The sequence below is a fragment of the Eubalaena glacialis genome, chromosome 14 (assembly GCF_028564815.1).
Source record: "Eubalaena glacialis isolate mEubGla1 chromosome 14, mEubGla1.1.hap2.+ XY, whole genome shotgun sequence".
Lineage (NCBI taxonomy): Eukaryota > Metazoa > Chordata > Mammalia > Artiodactyla > Balaenidae > Eubalaena > Eubalaena glacialis.
Window position 1 is genome coordinate 80,042,970 of NC_083729.1, and position 15,794 is coordinate 80,058,763.

At 45.3% G+C, this 15,794-nt stretch overlaps 1 protein-coding gene across 2 annotated transcripts in view; it reads right to left on the bottom strand.

The window, feature by feature from the left end:
• REEP1 (receptor accessory protein 1) overlaps positions 1-6,979 on the bottom strand; it is a 45,405-nt gene extending 38,426 nt beyond the window's left edge. For both annotated transcript variants that reach the window (XM_061168783.1, XM_061168782.1), the window contains exon 1: positions 6,903-6,979. In XM_061168783.1, coding sequence (XP_061024766.1) covers positions 6,903-6,970 — 68 coding nt within the window. In that variant the 5' untranslated portion in view covers positions 6,971-6,979. The remainder of the gene's footprint in view (positions 1-6,902) is intronic.
• Between the last annotated feature and the right edge of the window lie 8,815 nt (positions 6,980-15,794).

Genomic DNA, 15,794 nt, shown 5'->3' on the forward strand with positions numbered 1-15,794 from the left:
GGAAAATGCCCAGAGGTGGAATTTCTGCGGGCATCTGATTTACAGATAGAGGTTGTACTTCTGTGCAAACATAGGTACAAGAGTCTGATTCCCCACAGTCACACCCCCACAGTGTAGGACCAACCGTAAGAGCCTGCCCCAGGCTGGGCGGGGGTGTGGGGGGGTGAACATTAGATCCTGAGCAATCCTTCTGGGCTGCCAGAGACCCTTTATTCTCTGGCCAGCCTGCTACTGAGCCTCCTGTTCTTCAGGATCTTTCCAGGGTGCCCCATCCATGCTGACGCAGCCTTTGAAAACCTTCCTGCCTCCTAATCTTCTGGCTTCACCTCCCAAACCTTCTCTTGTCAGGCTGGCAAAGCATCTCCAATGACCAACTGGGGTAGCAGACTACACTTGGTGGTCTCCAGACCACCAAGATACCGCCCTCCCTGGCATCTCTAGACCAGGACACAGAAGGCTCCTCTGTATTCCCCTGTCCACTTTGGGTGATGGAGCTTCCTTTGAAGCGAAACCAACTAGTTGTAGAAGAATCGCAATGGAATGGGTTTGTTCCTTGGGCAGAAAGCTGACATGAATGTCCAGAGAAGAAAAAATGAAGAGGTTACAGCCTGCTAATTCTCGACCCTTCCAGGACTTTGGTTAAAAGTAGGCTCCTTTAGAGTCTTTTCTTAGTAGCAAAACTCGAATCTCAAGACTGCCTCCTACTGTTAGCAATCACTATGTTTTCTTTCAATTTCTCTCCTCCAGCTTTTTTCCTGCCCCACTTTCTACTCAAAGATAACCACTAGCTTATTGATTGATTCATTCAATTGAATGAATTGGGAAAATTCTATTGAAAAGCTATGAGGTGAAAGGTCTGTGCTAAGCAGTTCAGGGAAACCAAAGGGAAAGGTCTGTGCTAAGCAGTTCAGGGAAACCAAAGCTAGGTTAGGCATGTCCTCGCCCTTAGGGGTTTATCATCTAGCAGGAGAGCGGAAACCAACAGGTGACCCCATAATGTGCAATGTGATACGGAACAATGTCTTAGTGAGGATCAAGAGCCTTGCTTCTCTCCAAATCTCCATCCGCCGCTCACAAACATCCACTTCATAATTCTTACTATGTACCTGGCATCAGCTCAACCTTGGCAGGCCCAAAGCAAATCTCTCAGAAGTCTCTACACATTACTCTCTGGTGGGTGAGGGCCCTCTCCCCTTTGCAGATTCAAGTGAGGAAATGACCTTAGGACTGAGTGGGCCTCAAGTTTTAGTCTAAGTTGCCAGTGACTGTCGGTAAGGCATGCGGGCCACCTGAGAAGGTCCCTGGGGATGCCAGCTGCCCCGTGGTATCAAAAGAAGCTGAGAGTTCCTGCTGAAATCTAAAGCCTCACGCCACAGAACATAAGTGGGAAACCTCCCTACCTCTCTGGTGTGGAACGAGATATCCTGGGTAGGAGTAAAGGCTGTGTATCTTAGCCAGGACAGGAAAGGAAGGGAAGAGCGTGGACAAAGGGAGGCTAGACAGACAGACAGACAGACAGACAGACAGACACACACACACACACACACACACACACTACAGCAGAAAAAAGAATCCTGCCCCTAAGCCACCAACATAGAAGAACAGAGGACAAGAAGAGGCACCTACTTCACAGCAGAAGAAAAGTATGAGATGGGAGGAGAGAGAGATGTACTCCACACCTGTGCCTCACTGGGACTGGCAACGCCCCAAGGTGAGCTTCCTTCCCAGAAGGCTGCTTAGAGGTGCTGACTCTGACTAAACCACCTAGCACCCACATGAAATTGCACACAGTAGGTTCTACAAATATATGGAGATGGTGGAGACACCTCCTGGACCAGCCTCCCCGGGAGCTGCCTCCCCTCCCCCGGTCCTAGACATATTCAAGCAGGTCCCCAGCGCCCTTGTCTGTACTAAGTGACCTCTAGGTCACAGCTGACCTAAGCCGGGCCAATCAGATTGTCCACCCTTGGAGAGTGACATTTGGAACTGGGAGGCCCTCAGCATGGGCATAACCAGTGCTGAGGGGAGTCACGGGCAGCTGAGGGACAGAAGGAAAGTCCCTGAGCTTCAGAGCTGGGGTCCCCGAGGTGGCCGGCTTCTCTCCTTCCAGTTCTTAGTTGTTCAGCTTTCCTTCCATTCCATGATTTACTCCAGGATCTACCAACAAAGTCTCACTGTTTTCTCTTCTTTTCCTTAAGTTAGTTAGAGGTGGTCTCTGTTGCTTGCTCGAATGGATCCGGGGCCTCAATAACCCGTGGCCCATGGGCCAAATCCATGGTGACAACCTATGTTAGTAAATAAAGTTTTACTGGAATACAGCCATGCCCACTCATTTACATACTGTCTATGGCTGCTTTCATGCTACAATGGTAGAGTTGAGCACTTGTGAGAAAGACTGTATGGCTCTCAAAACCTAAACTATTTCCTATCTGGACCTCTACAGAAAGAGTTTGCTGATGCCTGGGTTAAAAGTCTCAGCCTCCCACCTCAAGACCCAGTGTTTCGAACGCTGAAGTGCATGTTATGTCTACTGCCTCTGGAATGATCACACCAGGACCAGGCTCTTGCCATGCATCACAAGAGCCTCCAGGTTGGGCTACTCAGATTCTGTGTTTCCCAGAGGCCTTGGGGTATCTTGACTCTACCAACACAATCACCACCAACTAAGTCAACTCCCAGCCATTGTACCGCCATCCCAGCCTTCATTCAAGAAGTGAAGGACCCTGCACATTCCGTAAGGATAAGCCCTTGAACTGCCCTGACCTTGAGGACGTGTTTGAGGAGAAAAGGCCAGATGCAACCATCACATCCAAGGCATACGCAGAGCACTGGGGTGCGTGGGGCAGGTGTAGTCTCTCTATCCTCCCAGTGTAACACCTTCACACTTGAAGAGGTAAGGGTTTTCGAAGAGGGTTGGGCAAGTGACGAAATTGTCAAAAACACATACAATTAATGTGTATAGAAAATTTCTGGAAGAAAACACAACTAACTTTTTTTTTTTTTTGGCCTTGCGGCTTGCGAGATCTTAGTTCCCCGACCAGGGATTGAACCCACGCCCTCAGCAGTGAGAGCACAGAGCCCAAACTACTGGAGCACCAGGGAATTCCCAAAACACAACTAACTTTTTTAAGTGCGTTTATTTTTGGCTGCATTGGGTCATCGTCGCTGCGCACAGGCTTTCTCTAGCTGTGGCAAGCGGGGGCTACTCTTTGTTGCGGTGCGCGGGCTTCTCATTGCGGTGGCTTCTCTTGTTGCAGAGCACGGGCTCTAGGCATGCGGGCTCAGTAGTTGTGGCTCGCAGGCTCTAGAGCACAGGCTCAGAAGTTGTAGTGCACAAGCTTAGTTGCTCCGCGGCATGTGGGATCTTCCCAGACCAGGGATCGAACCCGTGTCCCCTCCAGTGGCAGGTGGATTCTTAACCACTGTGCCACCAGGGAAGTACCGAAAACACAACTAACTTTTAACAGTGGTACTTCTGGGGAGGGAGCTGAGGGCCTGCGGGAGGAGGGACTTGCTTTTTAGTGTATTGTTTCAATTTTATTTTGCCATGTGTATGTAGTATTTTATAGTTTTTAAAAAATTAAATGAAATCACTTACACAAATTGTAAAAAAAGCCACCATCCTATCTCTTCTGTGACCATACACAATTGCTGTCTTCATCAACATAGAAAGTTTTTAAAAGTTACCAATGAAGAGGGAACTGCCCTGGTGGAGGGGTGGAGAGAGCAGGATGGGGATGAGTGAAGAGTGAGGGGAAGAGTATACACGTGAGGGGTGATCTCCAGTCCTGGAAGTAAACAAAAGTTAAAGATGCTTCTAGGAAGCCAGAAGGTGCAGGACTACCCCGCCCCCCTTTCAATTATAAACAGAGCTTAGAGCAGCTGAGTTGGTGTCCATTCCCTGAAAGGGAAAGAGGGCCCTGTGTCTGATGGGTCTATCCCGTGTCCATTCCCAGGGCGAGAGGGAGGATGGAGAGGAAGGACTATCCTAGAAGGAGACCATGATCTGTAATACCTGGAGGTTGGCAGGAAAAGAGAAAGCAGGCTGAGGGCATGTCCAGGCTGTGAGCTGAGGCAGGCAGGGAAGGGCCCCAACGAACCATTCCCTGCAGAAGCAGAGCCCACGGTGCCAGGAGAGAGGCAAGGGACCCTCTCTTTCCACCCACAAACTGCCTGGACAGCGCCAGTTCAGAGGGACCAACGAGGGACCAGAGGAGGCCTCCACATGGGTCAGGAAGAGAGGGGGATTCTACCCATACCTGTACACATGCTCCAAATACCCTAGTTATCAGATGCCTTCCTGTGGCATGCAGCACATGACCTTGATCCTATGGCCTTCCTCCCCATGTTACCCACAAATATGTTACCTTATGTAGCAAAGGGATTCTACAGATGTAATTAGGGTAATTAATCAGCTGATTTTAAGATAGGGCGATTATACTTGATTACTGAGGTGGGTCTAATCTAATTACCTGAGACTTTAAAAGCAAATGCAGAGATCTTTCTCTGGCTGGTAACAGGAGAAGATGGAGATGACATGCCATTGTTGGCTTGAAGATGACAGGGTGGCACATGTCAAGGAAATGGGGACCTCGGTCCTACAGCCACAAGGAACTGAATTCTGCCAACAACCTGAATAAGCCTGGAAGTGGAATCTCCCCAGAGCCTCCAGATAAGAGCCTAGGCTGACCCACACGCTGGTTTTGGCCTTGTGAGCTCCTCAGCAGAGCTCTCAGTTGACTCCACCTGGACTTCTAACTCACAGAAACTGTGAAATAATAAATTTGTATCGTTTTAAGCTGCTAAATTTGTGGTAATCTGTTACTGCAGCAACAGAAAAGTAATACACTGGGACTTCCCTGGTGGTCCAGTGGTTAAGAATCTACCTTCCAATGCAGGGGACGTGGGTTCGATCCCTGGTCGGGGAATTAAGATTCCACGTGCCGTGGGGCAACTAAGCGCGCGCACCACAACTACTGAGCCCACGCGTCACAAACTACAGAGCCCACACACCACAACTAGAGAGAAGCCCACATGCCGCAGCGAAAGATCCCACATGCCGCAATGAAGATCCCGCAACCAAGACCCAACGCAGCCAAAAATAAATAAACAAATAAACAAAAATTTAATTAAAAAAAAAAGTCATACATCTCCCAAAATCAAAATCAAATCAATCCCAGAGACAGTAGTTGAGCACTTATTAGGCACGAGACTACAATTCCAGGGCCATGGGTAAAACATATTCCAGCTACCAGGGAACAGCATATCCATCATCAGGCAGGTTTTCCCCCCAGGAAAGAGCAGCAAGGCTGAAATGCCAGAAACCCCTGGGAAAGAGCTCATGAGACTAACGCTTTCTCCGCTTTGTTCATGATAAGGGACAGGAGGACAGCAGGAGGCCACCTGGCACCAGACAGAAGGAGGGCATCATTAAGAAGGCTGCACGACATGAAGTGCTGGCCACGCTCTTTAATCGACTATACAATCCTCACTGGGTCTGGCCTGTTCTCCTCATCTCTGCAGGACAGACAGGAACCTCCCCACTGTAGCTCTGCACAAAATGAGGTCCACCTCCTAGTGCCAGCCTCTGAGGTCTGGGGAAGACAAAAAAATGGCTCAGCAGAGTTTCGTCTCCAGTCCTGGAGACTCAGCCCCGTCTTCAGTCTGTTGTTTATCTGGGCACAGGACAGGGCAGAATGGCACAAGCATATTGAATTAGGTAATCCAGATTCCTTCCTTCCAGCTTAAGGCCATAATAGCTGAGACATCTATCTCTCCCAGTAGAGATGAAAGCCAGGCTCCTTCAGAGGAAAAACTACACACTGAGGTCATTAAGGCCACTGACCCAAGACAGGATTCAGTGAAGTAGTGTTCAGAGAAGTGGATGTCTTTGATCTAGGACATCCCAGAGGGTAAGTCCAGGCTAATCCTTTTTGGGGTAAGAACTTTTTTTTTTCCCAAAATGGAAATATCTTTATTATTTTCCCTGATGAAACCTGATCATGGTAAAACATTCATACAACACAGCAAATGTGAAACTGACCCCATGATCCCAAGTTGCAGAAATAACCTTTGCTAACCGACAAGTATTTTCCACACTATTTTTAGTACACATTCACATGTGCACAAACTCAGACCCTTTAGATACAAACAGGATACTGTATATTATTCACAGCCTCTTTCAGCGAAGACACAATATATGAATACAAACACCTAGCTTATGACTTTCACTTGGTCCATTGCTGTAACAGCTGCATTGTTCATGAGAGAGAAAAAGCTGTCCATCGAAAGGGGACTGATTAAATAAATTATGATCCATCTATACCATGAAATTCTATGCGGCCTTTAAAAAAGTAGGTAGATCTATTTATGCTTACTTCAAAGTATTTCAAAAATAAATTTAAGAAACAAAGAGAGAAATGTTAGGTATACTACAGTACTATTGTTTTAAAAAAAGGAAAAGTATGTGTATATGTGTATATGTATACACACGCATACATTTTTTACAAGTATATACAATTGTGAAAAGCAGTAATGGTGAGAGTGAATGGTGTAGGGGAGAAACTTAGTTTTATTGCACACTTTTGTGTACTGTTTTTCTCCTTTTTATTTTTTTTAACATATGAATGCTTCTTTACCAACTCCATTAATTGAGGAATTGTGTTTATCTTGCCCATCATTATATCATTGTAAGAACAATACCTGCTCTTATATGGTCATTCAATAAATATTTGCTTGAAGAACAATTTTACAGACTAATTGATTTGAAATGTTCCAGTTAGCATTCCTGCACCTGCTTCTCTGTGCTGGTAAGGTTTAAGACTGCTTTCAGAACTTCCCACCTCTCTCCTGACACTTGGCAACATCTTTCCTGGAAAAGTCCCAATTCCTGGAGTACTTACCAACAAAGGAAGATGTCGGTGAATGTCTCTGCTGTGGTGAAAAGTGCAAATATAATCCAGTACATCATCCATTTGACCTGTTGAAAGAGAAAGCAACAAAGCTAGCAGAAAAGGTCAAGGATGAATGGCTGCCAACTTGAAGAGAACAGGCCCCGACAGTGGATGCTGAGATGTGTCCAGGCAGAGTGGCCTGCATTGGTAACCCCTTTTCCTATCTTTCCCCAGGTTGGTCCAGTTCTACACCAGACTTTGGGGCTGGGGGCAAACAGGCTGTTTCCACAACTGACCCAGGCTCAAGCTCTAAGTAGATTTTAGGTGGCCTTCAATAGCCCTCAGGTGAGCCAGAGAGACCTGAAGACCAGCAGTGACTCAGGTTTCAGTCAGGTCATTTGCCCAGGACTAACACCAGGTGAATAAAGTTTTCAAGCCTCCACAGAGACACACCCTGGAATAAACTTGAACTTGGCCAGACTCTCTGATATGGAATGATGGTAATCCTCACTGGTCATTTAAAAACCCTTCCAGGGACTTCCCTGGCGGTCCAGTGGTTAGGACTCCATGCTTCCACTGCAGGGGGCGTGGGTTCAATCCCTGGTCGGGGAACTAAGATCCCACATGCCATGGTGTGGCAAAAAAACAAAAACAAACAAAAAAACCCTTCCATGTGGGAAAGCCCCATAGTCCCTCCCAGAAACTGGATCTTTTCTTTTAATCTCCCCCATGTGACCATCCTTTTCCATTTCTACTGTCTCTCTTCTCCAATTGAGGCCTTGGTCCCCTCTCTGCTGAACTACTGCAGGGGTCTCCTGACTGCTTCTCTGTCTCTTGGCTTTTCCCTCACCAATCCATTCTACAAACTATCCCCATACTAATCTCCCCAAAAGCATGAGCTCAACCTATTAATCCTCCATTTAAAATCTTCTAGCCTGCAGCATAAAGTCCAAATTCCTTGGTCTGCTCCTTCTGGCTTTTGGAAATGGTGGGGTAGTTTGTATTGGACTAATCCTCTTGCCAATAACGATAATAAACTCTGAACAAAATATTTTATTTGATTGATTGATTGATTGATTGATTGCCTGCCGCACCGCGCCACACGGCTTATAGGATCTTACTTTCCCGACCAGGGGTCGAACCCGCACCCTCAGCAGTGAAAGTGCAGAGTCCTAACCACTGGGTCGCCAGGGAATTCCCTGAACAAAATATTTTAAAACAACTCTTTGAAGGCTAGAAAAGCTATCAAAAGCTGGCAGAAACTGGAAAGGATCCAACTTTTGAAATAAGGGGACCACACCAGAGTAAATCCATGTTGACGCAGTTAAGGAAACTCCCTAGCTGGCAAATCATGGGGCAGATAGAACTCCAGAAGAAACCCATAGTCTTATTTGCCTGAGGAAGTGGAAAATAGAGTTTGAGACTGCCAATGATGCTGGAAACTGAAAAGGAAAAATCCCCAGTAAGAGGGAAGCCATAAGGGGGTAGGCCCCCAAATCCACATATAAATTCCTTTCAATTTCTTGGCTGGCTCCTGAATTGCACAGAATCAGGAAATATTCCAAGGTGACTGAGTAAAATACAGCTGGAAAACTGAGAGTTGAGCAGAGATTCAGTTTCTGCCCACTGGAGGAGAAATAGAGCTTGGAGTTCAAGTTCTGCCAAATTAGAGGAACTTGGTAAACATTTGGGAATTTCCAGTGAAACACCTAAAAGGCCATACCTTAGGAATAAAAACTATACCCTAGGACTAAGAGATTAGCTCTAGGACTAAGAGCAAAACTGAAATACACCTGCCCCAATAAAACGTAAAACCTAGCTGCCACAAGGCCAAGATGATCTGTCAGAATTTAACTGCCTGTGAGAACAAAAATTAACGTTCTTCACAAGAAGGCAATGCAGATCTAGAGTTCCTATGATGTATTATACATAACAGTCCAATAAACAAGAAAAGCTATATATATGAAGAAACAGGAAAACATACTCCATGGTTAAGAGAAAAACTGGTCAACAGAAACAGATCCATATTTGAACTGGATTTTATAATTAGCAAAGACTTTAAAAAGTATAAACGTGTGTTGAGACAACTAGATATTCACATGTGAAAGAATGAAGATGGACTTCTACCTCACACCATATACAAAAAATGAACTTAAAATGGATTAGAGACCTAAATGTAAGAACTCTTACAAGAAAACACAGGAGTAAGTTTTTGTGACCTTGGATTAAACAATGTTTTCTTAGATGTGACATCAAAAACACAAGCAATGAAGGAAGAAAATAGATAAATTAGACTTTGTCAAAATTTAAAACTTTTGTACTTCAAAGGATACCATCAAGAAACTGAAAGGACAACCCACAAAATGGGAAAAAATATTTGCAAATCAATATCTGATACGGTATTTGTGTCCAAATAATAAAGAACTCATACAACTCAATAATAAAAAGACAAAACCCAACTTAAAATGTGCCAAGGGCCCATATCTTTTAGAAAATGAATCAATAATTAAATCCAATACCCATTTATGATAAATGGTACAGGTACTTTGAAAGTACCTGCTTATTCTGATGTTTTTCTTCCTACATTGTAAGTTCCCTGAGAGTAGAGACCAGTTCTTCTTGCACATCATTATATCTTTTGTACCCAAAACAGTTCTTGGCACATAGTAGGTTCTAGGTGAATATGTTTTAAATGCCTGGATTAGAATGTTGGGTGTTGTGAATGGAAAAGAAAGAACGGTCTCAAAAAGGTTGAGATGGAATATACTTTGGAAAATACTGGTCTAGGTGGCTTTTTGAGAAGACAAAATTAGATAGCTTGCAAAGCAACAGATGCTCCCCATGAGATGGATGGCTAGGTATACACGGGATGAAAGGGTCCTGGTGAAGACAGGGCATGAGTGACTGATAGTTATGGAGCCTCTCACACTAGCAAAAAAGTAAAGAAAGAGCCAATTTAGGGAGAAGAAGCTAAGCTCCATGAGGCAGAGGACAGTCTGAGGGTCCCAGAGGACATCCAAGAAGAATGCCCAACAGGCCTCTGGAAAGGCAAAACTAAATCTCAGGAGGGGGGTTGGGGCTGAAGACAAAGGTAAGGGAGCCAAGGCAGAGAGGAGGCTGGAAGTGTTAGCCTAAAAGGAGTTTCCATCATGTACTCCTCCACTTTAAAACACTTTCATGCAGAAGGAAGGGTCTGAGAATGACTCACTGAGCTTAACAAGGTAAATGAAATACTGGTGACTCATTCATGGAAACCATAAATAAATTACCTGGAAATGGTTTTCCCCACTAGGCCTCAGAGAAACCAAATGTAACTTATTTTTCCAAGATTTGAAATAGAACTTGCCAGGTTTGAGGGATTCTACCCAAAATTCCCTGCAAGGTGAGGGGGAGCTTGGGTGGGCCGGCATCCAAAAAAGAGACAGAAAGTTATTGCTGATTTGCGAGGTTATCACTGGGGGCAGCTCTGGAGTGGACAGTTGACAGCATAACTGGGAACTCCCTCTGGACTGGTTAAGCACAGGAATGAGAAGACAGGAGAGCAGTGGTAACCCTAGGCCATAATAAAGGGTGGGAAGCAGAGCTTGTTGACCTTCCATGAGCCACAGAGGCGGGCTGAGACCCCACAGCCCATCAGACCCTGCTCCCAGGGCTCCTGGGAGCCTGCAAAAGGCCTCCCCCATGAGTTGTGAAGACAGCAAACTCAGCCACCTCTTAGCCTCGCCTCACCTTTAGCCTCCCCGACGCAGTCACACTAATATTTCTTGAGCCTCTCACACTCCCTCCTGCATCCGGGCCCTGCTTCAGCCTCACGGGGAATCCCCTGTGCCAAATGACTGAGGAAGGACAAGTGTGAGCCTGGTTGACAGACGAGTCTGCAGCATCTGCTGGCACGAGCTCACAGTGGACAACTGTATAGTCAGGGGTGACCTGGAGAGAGCGGGGAAGGAAATTCCCTGCAGGCAGAACTTCGAGCAGCACAGTTAGCCTGGAAGGAGAAACGTCCTGAGGTAATACATTTATACTGTCACCAGGTTTATTAACTGTATTTTCTTATTTTCTGTAGTCTTGATGCTGTGACATCTGGGGTCCTGCTGACTGGAGAGAGACTGTCCCCTCTAGGACTAGCTAATTCTTGAGACATTCTTGCCCCAGAGCAAACATGCAAACTGACCAATCCAGGATCCATACTCCAAACTACCTCCTTTATGGAGCTCTCGTAGGTTGAGCCAATACTTCCCAGCCCTAATCATCCCAGGACCTGGTACCAGATAACTAGAGGCAGCCCCCACACCCCAGAGCCTGCTGAAATTATTCCAACTAGCCAGTTCTAAGCTTGCTTACTCTGCCTTGCCTTGTCTTTCCCACAGAAACCATGATAAAGGTCATTGCCCACATTTTCCCCTCACTTTCCCTCTAACTCCGCACTGACCCTGGTGCTCCTCCATGTGGCCCTGCAGGGTGTGCTGTGCCTCCTACTTCCAGGGAACTGTGAGTAAAAGCTTCTTCCTCCGTGAGCCATTTCTGTGTTTGCATGCCTTACCATACCTGATTAAAACAAATCTGGGATACACTTTAAAACACCAGGTAAGAATTTGGATAGATGATGAGGTAGTTGGAAGGGACAAGACTGAGCTACTGGTGTTGAGGTGGTTTGGAAATTATATGAATGGGCCCCCAGAATGCAAATATTTGTGGTTCTTGCTAATGCTCACCAAAAGGTCCCGATGGCAGAGGAGGCTCTTGGTAATCAGGTGGATGAGATGACCAGCCCTATGGATGTCTATGAGCCTTTTACCTCAGCATGATATTGCATGTTCAATGGGCTCATGGACCAGTGGTCATGTAGACAGAGGGAACACGTGGGCTCAGCAATGTTCATCCCTCTCACCAAGGGCGACCTGGCCACGACCCTGCTCAGACACCAAGTTGCCAGCAGTTGTGACTAAGTATCTCTAGGACAGTACCATATCTTAAGGCACCAGCCAGCATCCTGGCAGCAGGTTCATCATAACAAGCCCCTTCCTTCATAGAAAGGGCAGCATAGACTCTTTTCTGGAATATTCATTTATTGGGTATGTGGACTTGCTTTTCCCACTGCCATGTTTCTGGCAGCCATACAGCAAGCTGTGGACTCAGTGAGTGCCCTTTTCATTTTGATGTATCCCAACATTGTTTCTGACCAAGGGCCCTCTTTTACAGCAAAAGAAATATGACAATAGGCTGATGTTTTGGGGAATCACTGATCTAATCATGTACCCCAATGCCCTGAGGCAGCTGGCCTTATATAATGCTACAAGAGCTTTGGAGAGTTCCAGAAAAGAACCGGGTGGGAGTCAGCATTCTGTGAGGTGATATGCTGCCCTAGAGGATGCAGTTTCCTCTCTGAACTAGTGACCAACACAAGGTACTGCATCTTAGCCAGAATCTAAAGGTTCAGGGACCAAGGAAATGAGGGTGGTGTTTCTTATGATTAAGCCTAATGCTAGTTCCTTGTAACTCAAAGTGTGGTTCATGGGCTGGCACCACTGGAAACTCCTAGGAGCTTGTAGAATCTCAGGCCCTACTCCAGAGCTAATGGATCAGAATCTGCATTTTAATAAAACTCTCTATTTATTCATATGCATGTTAAAGTTTGAGAATCACTGGTCTAACCCATTCACAACACTTCTGCTTCTCGTCCTCAAACCTCTGAGCTCTACTTTTTAATAATTTTAGTACTCGAAAGATGGATGCTTCCATGAGGGATATAAAATGGTTCTGATGAAGTGGAAGCAGAGACTAGAAGGTCACCTGGCCATTTCAAGACCACCATGCCACTAGGAAATAGATAATAAAGGGACTTATGGGCTTTCATGGCGTGACTGATCCTGCTTATCAAGGGGAACTAGAGTTGCTACTACACAATGTGGCGGGAAGGAGGGTGGATGGAATTTAAGGGTCCTCTAGGGGATCCCCTAGTATTGTCTTATTTAGAGGTAAAGTCAATGGATCACTACTACAACCCTACAGAGGTAAGACTACTAAGGCCTCAGATTCCTCAGGAATGAAGATTTAGGCCACACGCTTGGAGAAGAAACCACACTGAAGGCACAGGGGAGCACTGATTGGATGGTGGAAGAGGGAAGTAATAGGAAAAGTTGTGAAAGACTTTGGAATGGGTGTCCTGTGGAATGCTAGGTGCTGTCCAGAGCAGCCTTCCGAGTTATCTTAATTCTGCAGGTGTCTTGTTTTACAATATCTTTGAGCTATTTGGCAACTTTGTAAGTTACAGAAAACTGATTACAATGCAAATTATTTAGTCTATAGATGTGCCAAAGAATTTTGTCCAGTGGAGGTACAATTGGGTCCAATGGCCCTACTTCCCAAGAAATCAGTTGAATATCTATGAACAAATTCATTTAGTCATTCCTCAATGCTTATATATATCTGTTCTTTGGAGTCTCCTTTGAACTGTTTTTTAACACCTTACTGGTTCCCTCATTACTTAATGAGTTAAGTAAAATTTTCAACATGTGCTAATTTTATATTTGTACAAGAATCATTATTTTACCGTTTTAAAACTCATCTTTTAACAAAAGATATAAATACCAACTATGAACTCATGACCACTTGCCTAAATAAGGACTGTGCCTTCTATCCATTTTCTTCCTTTCGGTGTTACGTATAGATTTAAATATTTTAACTAATTTAATTTTTATTTATTCTCCTTCTCCCCCTAATATAGTATATAGGGTGTATCAGTGATGGTTCACTTGACAATTTAATTTTTAGAGTGTTGAATATATGGTTAGATCCTGTCAGAGCCGGAGGATACAGGATCTGGAGCTGGACTCAGATGAAGAATTGGATTTAGCAAGCATCAATAAATGAGTGGTAGAGAATTCTTGTTGGAAGGTTTTTTTTCTTTTTCTTTTTGGCTGAGTTGGGTCTTCGTTGCTGCACGCGTGCTTTCACTAGTTGCGGCAAGTGGGGGCTACTCTTCGTTGCGGTGCGCGGGCTTCTCATTGCGGTGGCTTCTCTTGTTGCGGAGCACGGGCTCTAGGCACGTTGGCTTCAGTAGTTGTGGCTCACGGGCTCTAGAGCACAGGCTCAGTAGTTGTGGCGCACGGGCTTAGTTGCTCTGCGGCATGTGGGATCTTCCTGGACCAGGGCTCGAACCCGTGTCCCCTGCATTGGCAGGCGGATTCTTAACCACTGTGCCACCAGGGAAGTCCCTGGAAGGTTTTTTTAAAAGCCAAAACCTGGGTAAAAAAGTGGATGTGGATGTTGTGCAGCCCAAGAAGTAACTGTAATATAGATCATTATACTATGTATTTTCATATATATAATATACAGGCATACCTCGTTTTACTGTGCTTTTTTTAATGCACTTTGCAGATATTGTGGTTTTTTTTTTTTTTTTTTACAAATTGAAGGTTTGTGGTTAAGCAAGTCTATTGGTGCCATTTTCCCCAAAGCATTATCTTTTAATAAAGGTGTGTATCGTGTTTGTTTAGACATAATGCTACTGCACAATTAATAGACTACAGCGTAATGTAAAGACAACTTTTATATGCAGTAGGAAACCAAAAAGTTTGTGTGACTCACTTTTTGGTGATATTCATTTTATTGTTGTGGTCTGAAACCAAACGTGTAGTATCTCTGAGGGCGTGTGTGTGTGCGTGTGTGTGTGCGCGCGTGTGTATGTATTTTTTTTAAACTACCAGCAACCAAAGCCTTCTCATTTGGAGGGTGTCTCCCAGCATGCAGGTCTTTATGGGAGGCAAGGCCTATTATCCAGGCTTGGAAAAATCAAATGCCCCTATCCAGGGTTTTGAATCTTCATGAAATGTTCCAAAGCCATGGGCAGCTGGCAGCCAGTTCCATGGTGGTGACCTGGGCAGCAGCTTCCTAACCAGACCCTTCCTGAGGTATAAGCTTGGCTGTCACCCAGCCTTCTCAGATCTTCCCCAATTTCTGAGTATCTTACCCCAGGCTTCTAGTTAATCCTACAAATTCCCATAAATTCCTTTCTGTTTAAGTTTTTGTCTCAAAACCTTGACTAGTGCAGTAAGTTTGGAAAGACATAAAAAGCTATGAACGTCAAGAGCGGTGTTTCTCAAATTGAGGATCTTGTTAAAAATGCCGCTTTTTATTCAGGAGGTCTGGGTAGGGCTTGAAACTCTGCACTTCTAACTAGCTCCCAGGTGATGTCGATAACACCAGTCCACAGACCACACTTTGGGTGTTGAGAACAACAGCACTGAACGTGGGACTTCCCTGGTGGTCCGGTGGTAAAGAATCCGCCTTCCAATGCAGGGGATGCGGGTTCGACCCCTGGTCAGAGAACTAAGATTCCACATGCTGAAGGGCAACTAAGCCTGTGCGCCACAACTACTGAGCCTGCACGCCTCAACTAGAGAGCCCATGTGCCGCAAACTACAGAGCCCATGCGCTCTGGAGCCCTCACGACACAACTAGAGAGAAGCCCACCCACAGCAACAAAAAATCCCACGTGCCGCAACTAAGACCCAACACAGCCAAAAAAATAAAGAAAATAAATAAATATTAAAAAAAAAAAAAAGAAGCACTGAATGCTTGTAGAGAAGTGGCTGGAAAGTAGGGAGAGCAAGATCAAGAAGGTTCAACACTGTCTAAGGGAGTTTGGACTTCATCCAGCAGGTAATAAGCAGCCATGAAAGGATCCAGGGGGAGTAAAATGAATAGATTTCCATTTTTCAAAGGCTTGTAGAAGTGATGTAGACAACAGAGCATGAGATGAGGTACAGGAGGTGGAGGAACCAGTTAGCGGTATGGCAGGCAGAATAACAGCCCCTGCCCCCAAAATGTCCTCGTCCTAATCCCCAGAACCTGTGAGTGTATTACATTATAAGACAAATGGGACTTTGCAGTTATTAA